A 6,000-nucleotide genomic window follows, 5' to 3' on the forward strand; every position below is an offset into this window, starting at 1 on the left:
ACCAGAATGTAAACCTTATGAAGCGGTAGCTTAATCAACTGAATCTTTGGTTGCTGGTTAACTTAATTAGCTTAACTGGTTTCCTTTGCAGCAGGGGTTGGACTAGATCAGGGGTGTCAAACTCAAGGCCGCAGGCCAGATCCAACTCATGGGGTGCTTAGATCTGGCCCGCAGGGCCAACCTGGAAACAGCAAAGGACCGGCCCATGGTGTTTCTGCCAGCGAAAATGTAGCTCGGGAGGGCCATCTTCCTGAGCTCCATTTTCACTGGCAGACAGTTGCAGGAGGCCAAAAATGGAGCTCGGGAGCCCATTTTCACTGGCAGAGTGCTTTGGCCACCACAGGCGGCCCCGACATGAGTGACGTTGAGCTAGCCACACCCACCTTGGCCCCCCAAGGTCAAATACAACCCTGATGCGGCTCTCAATGAAATCAAGTTTGATACCCCTGGATTAGATGATACTTGCATTTTTCCCCCCAATTCCTTAGTTCCATGTTATTGTATTTGTCTGATAAGTATTGGTCAGTTGGTAAGGTTGGCAAGAGATGAATAGGCTGGGGATTGAGGACAAAGCAAGGTCAAACATGGGACAATAAAAACATGGTACGACCTCATCATACAAAAGTTAGATACAGGAAGAGGGGAATATGTGTATTCAACTGGTTGTTCCATGCCAGGCATACAAATTGCTGCTGGACCTTTTTTCACAATTCATTTTGTGGTGGAAGATAGACTGGAGTCCCAGGAGGGAGGGTCTGTTTAACAGGGGGCAAAGAGGCAGCAGAGCTTGGATAGTCCGGTAGGTAGGAAGAGGATTAAGTCCCTCCCTAGTGTGAAGTTTCCGAAAGATGCCCTAATTAATTCATGAGCCATGAGCCGAGCTTCAAAAGAAATACAGTCATTTATTAGGAGTACCATTTCGGCAATATTCGGATGCAGTTAGAACTAATCCCAAGTAGATTTATGTTCCCCTATGACCCTGCCTCTCCCCTCCTCTTTGGCCATGTCATAAATCACATTCTCCAATTAACCACTTTGGCTGGTTGTGAAATCCAACACCCTCCTTCTGATTGCGGTCAGGAAGAATGTATGGAATGCACTTCAGTTAGGGAAATCAATCAGCTCTATCAGTTCTCCCTCCCTCCTGCTCATGGCAACTTGAAAGCTTTGCAAGTTGACACCTAGCAGTTCAGAGCATATCTGTAATTATGTAGATAGTTGCTTTAGTTTGGCAAGATTCTGTCTGTAGATGAGAAACAATAAAGAACCTACTCAGAAGTAACTCCACGTGTCATTGCTGGTTTCTTGGGGCCTGACAATTTTGCTGAATTGTATTCAAAATTGGCAACAACTTTTCAGCAATATCCCTCTATCAAACTGTTCTCAACAGAGAAAACTATTCTAAGTCCTACACATGGTCCTTATTTGCTTTATTCCAGCTGGGTCCTGCCTATTCTTATTACCGTATTTTTTGGAGTATAAGACACTCCGGACTATAAGACGCATCTACCTTTTTTTGAGGAGGAAAAACAAGGAAAAAAAATCTGCCTCTGCCTCCCAGCAATTTGCCTCTTTGCAGCAAACAGCCTGCTTTAGTTTCATGTTCATTTTCAGCACAGCCTGATTAGCACAAGAAAACAAAAATCTGCCTCTGCCTCCCAGCAATTTTCCTCCTTGCAGCAAATGGGGCGCGCGGCAATAGGCAGTGGCAATCCCTGCAGCCTGAAACAGCTGAGGGTCGGGAGGCTGATCCAACTGACAATCAGTTGCTTGTGCTAAAATCAGGCTGTGCTGAAGCTGAAATGGGCTGTTTGCTGCAAGGAGGTAAATTGCTGGGAGGCAGAGGCCAAAGGGCGGAGCTGCATTCGGTGTATAAGACGCACCCAAATTTTTACCCTCTTTTAGGGGGGAAAAGTGTGTCTTATACTCCAAAAAAATACAGTACATTTTTGTAGAAGTAAGCCAGGTCTTTTCAGGCTTTTCTCCCAATGTGAATGAGGCTTCATGTTTGCTTATCGTCTTCTTTGGCAGGAAAGAAAAGGAGGAAAGTTTACTGCCAGATAACTCAGCACTTGCTGCAGAACCATCAGATGTGGAAGAAGGTCATTGAAGAGGAAGAGAGGAGAGCTGGGAAGGACAAGCAAAGTGGGGAGCCATCAACGGCACTGCACTCGTCCTCTGAACAAATAGAGGCGATTAAAGAGGAGGAAGAGGAGAAAGGAAAGGCCAAAGAGGAAGAAGATGACACAGCTTCAGAAGCAAACCAATGACAGTGACAGGAATTTTGTACAGTATTTGGTGCAAGGACATCTTGCATAACAGTTGTTTTTACAAGCCAGCACAATGTTTAGACACAACACTGTAGAAATATGGGGTAATTCACCTACAGCTGTTTAACTCTTCCTTCCTTCCTTCCTTCCTTCCTTCCTTCCTTCCTTCCTTCCTTCCTTCCTTCCTTCCTTCCTTCCTTCCTTCCCATGAGGTTCATTGCTTTCACAGTTCAATGGCCATTTTTACAAACTTTCAAATACATTGGAGAATTATAAATATATATATATATATATATATAATTATATAAATACAGTATATATATATACATAAAATATTAGCCTGGGTTTATAAGCTGCATATTTGTTTATTTGTTCTTTTTAAAAAGAAGATTATACGATGCTGCCTGTGACGTTATTAAAAAAAAAAAAAGGGGAAGGATTTGAAAATGAGACAATACTCTATGAAATGGAGAAGGCCTTACTGCCCTTGGTTTGTTTGTTTGTTTGTTTGCCAAAGTGGAATAACTGATTGTGTGAGTTAATGGTTGATCCCGACTGCCAGCATAGATGCGCCTGCAGGACATCAGGCGGACACAAAACAGGAGCGCCACAATTCACGGAGCAAAGGGAAGGACGTTCTGCTTTGGAGACCGGCTGTGACACACTGGGCATGTCACCGCAGAAGATTTATGCACCTCCATTGCAGAGAACTTGCTCTCTCTCTTTCTCAGCCTGGAGAACTCTGCCTCGGACCTCTTGCTCGTTCTTCCACACAACTCAGTAAAATCCAGACGGAGGTGAGCCCACAACAGCTCTGGAAAACAGGACTTCCCATTTCTGGAGCGAGCTGCCTCTGTCTCTGTTTGGTGGGTCTTGATTGTTTTTTTCCGAAAAGGCCGTGTCCCTCGAAGACTTGTGCGAGCTGCAACTCCTACCTATATATTGCACAACTGTCTATGCCACCTCCCCTTCCCCCACGTTGGGCGAGCAAGTTTCAAGCAAGCCTCAGATGTTAATCTGCTGAAGAGAAGGTGGTGGTGGGAATTTTCTATGGCGTCTGAAGGAATTTCCAATTTGTTGAATTGAGATAGACTTTGGAGAGAGACACTTTAGGATCCCTCTCGTCCTTACCACCTTTTGTTGCATCCTCATCTTTTCATGTGTCTTGTGGGGTCTCAGAAAGGTGACTTTAAAGGAGGACCATGAATGAAAAATGCCGGGTAACCGTTTCTTCTGCTTTTCATTGGAATGTGTTGTGTACGGGCTATGAACCCAGTGCCTGGTGACCTCAATCAAAGGGAACTCAAATCTACTTCAAGGGATCCATTCTTCATCGATTTGTTTGTCATAGGCTGATTGCATGTGATTACGAGGAGTCTGGAGCACATAGACAATTTATATGAAACACTGCCTAGGACTCACTGCAGTCCTACACCAAGTCAAATGCCCCCTCTAGAAGGGAGGCCTTCAGCTTCCAGAATTTTTCAGACAGCTTGGTCATTGCTGAGGATTCTGGAAGACACATTTCTAGAGGGTCTCAACAACATTAAGGAAGGCTGTCATCCTGCATTTTCCCTCCATGACGCAGAGGCCATTTTGTAGATGCAGTGACCCATCTAATATTTTAGCCAAGGAAATGTCACTTACCATTTATCTGTCCCCTTCCACAACCACGAGAAATTTCCAAAGAACTCCGTGGTTCTTTAGGACAGCAGTTTGGAAGCGAGGGGATCTAAAACCAGGGATTCCCAACCTTGGCAACTTTAAGACCTGTGAACTTCAACTCCCAGAATTCCCCTTGCTGGTTGGGGAATTCTGGGAGTTGAAGTCCAGAGGTCTTAGTTGATAGATAGAATTGGTTTCTGGCCCAAGGAGACTTGGGAAGCAACTACATAAAACAAGAAAAAGAAACTTTAGCGTTATCCTTCTCCCACTAAGGCAGGAATCCATTATGCTGTTGGTTTTCAAGAAAGGTGATTTTGTCCTGCGTTTCATGTTCGTTGACCGCATCATAAGCAGACTAAATTCTGCTTTGATGTTCTCATGTACCTATATTAAGGAAAACCTGGTGATCTGACAAGTATCATTTCAGGAGATCTTTCAAATGTCCCCTTTGGGAGGCTATAGGTATGAATGCCAGAATGTAAAGAAAATAGTATAATTTAGGGAAACAAAGACAATATGACTTGCCTATTTCTCCCATACTATTTATGTCCTCCATCTGGGCAGTGTTCAATTTTATTTTTAAAGTGAATACAATCCCATTCCTCCCTTTGAAATGCAGTTTGGATGAATGACCCGGAACTGCAGAAGAAACTTTGATATCAAAGTTTGTCTACCTTGATTGTATGTCTTGGCAGCTATAAAGGCAAGATCCCAATACGTGGGGAAAATTCACCAGCAGGCTTAGGACTTTGTTAGATGAATCAGTTTTCCATTTTTAATGGTTACTTCTTTGCTCACAACTAATTTCTATTAGCCTACATGTAAATACAGACACTTTTTAGTATCCTGTTGATAGTCAAGGGAAGTTGGGTTGTATTTGTAAAGATAATTAAAAAGAAAAGATTCACACACACACACACCATAAAATGTAACTGTTTTTGAATTTGACAAATGAAGTCCTGACAAATGATTGGGAATGGAATTGGAGAAATTCTTTTCAGATCGGTGGGATTAGTAGCATCATCCGTCAAGAGACACTTCGAGTGTAAGAAAAGTGCTGCAATTTAGCAGCAGAGCCTAACTCTTCATCACAGAGTTTTAAGTAGTAATATATGTGGAAGGAGATCCGTCTGTAACTAAATGTGCAGGATTTTTTCAGATAATTTCTGAAATTATTGTTCTGTTTCCATTTGATTGGTTATTGAGTCAACCCATTTCTCTTATCTTACTAACCACTTCAGGATGAGTTTATTTTGTCTCATTGTTTTTCTCCCAAGTTAGTTCTCTGGAATCTCCTAGATCAGGGGTGTCGAACTCGTGATCACGTGACATATCACAACTTCCCCCCACCCCCTTCGCTAAACCGTGCGTGGGCATGGGCAGCACGTGACGCATGCGACCCAGAGGCCGCAAGTTTGACAGCCCTGTCCTAGATTCGCAGTCTTCATCAGGGCCATCCAACCTTGGCAACTTTGAGACCTGTGGACTTCAACTCCCAGAATTCCCCAGCCAGCCACGTTGAAGTCCACAAGTCTCAAAGTTGCCCATTTTAGACACCCCTACATAGATTGTTCAGATTGTTGCTGAATGTATTGGAAATGTAGAAACTCAGTTCACATTTTGCCCAAAGTTGTGATGTAATTGAAGATCGTTGAATAAGCCATGATTTGCCATATTTACAATTTGCCTTGAGCCATAATGTGTGGTTTGTGAACCACAATAACTGGGTTCTGACCATCCACACTGAACCAGGGTTCACATAAAATGAGGCTAAGGCTAGATTTAGAAGGAAATTTAGGAGTTCTTAAGATGTGAAATGGATGCCTTAAGCTTCTGAGTAATCTTTCACTGCCACTCAATTTAAAAAAAGAAGAAGAAGATCAGGTGTTTTGGTGCCATCCAGTCTGGGAAGCCATGTTTAAAACCAGCATCATTCTTGCCTCCCTTCACTTAGATTAAGCCAGTTCCAAGTGAGGCGGGAAACGCACATTAGAATTAGTTAGTAAATAGTTCAGCCTCTCGCACTTTTCCCATAACTCACCAATGTCTTTGAAATTAGTTAAAA

General features: G+C 43.1%; 1 protein-coding gene across 1 annotated transcript in view; it reads left to right on the top strand.

The window, feature by feature from the left end:
• PDE3A (phosphodiesterase 3A) overlaps nucleotides 1-2,532 on the top strand; it is a 281,620-nt gene extending 279,088 nt beyond the window's left edge. The window contains exon 15 of the mRNA XM_070947268.1: nucleotides 2,032-2,532. Within this exon, the coding sequence (XP_070803369.1) occupies nucleotides 2,032-2,270 (239 nt within the window). The 3' untranslated portion in view covers nucleotides 2,271-2,532. The remainder of the gene's footprint in view (nucleotides 1-2,031) is intronic.
• Nucleotides 2,533-6,000: the final 3,468 nt, after the last annotated feature.

The sequence above is a fragment of the Pituophis catenifer genome, unplaced genomic scaffold (assembly GCF_029215685.1).
Source record: "Pituophis catenifer annectens isolate HBS135680 unplaced genomic scaffold, rPitCat1.0.hap2 SCAF_7, whole genome shotgun sequence".
NCBI lineage: Eukaryota > Metazoa > Chordata > Lepidosauria > Squamata > Colubridae > Pituophis > Pituophis catenifer.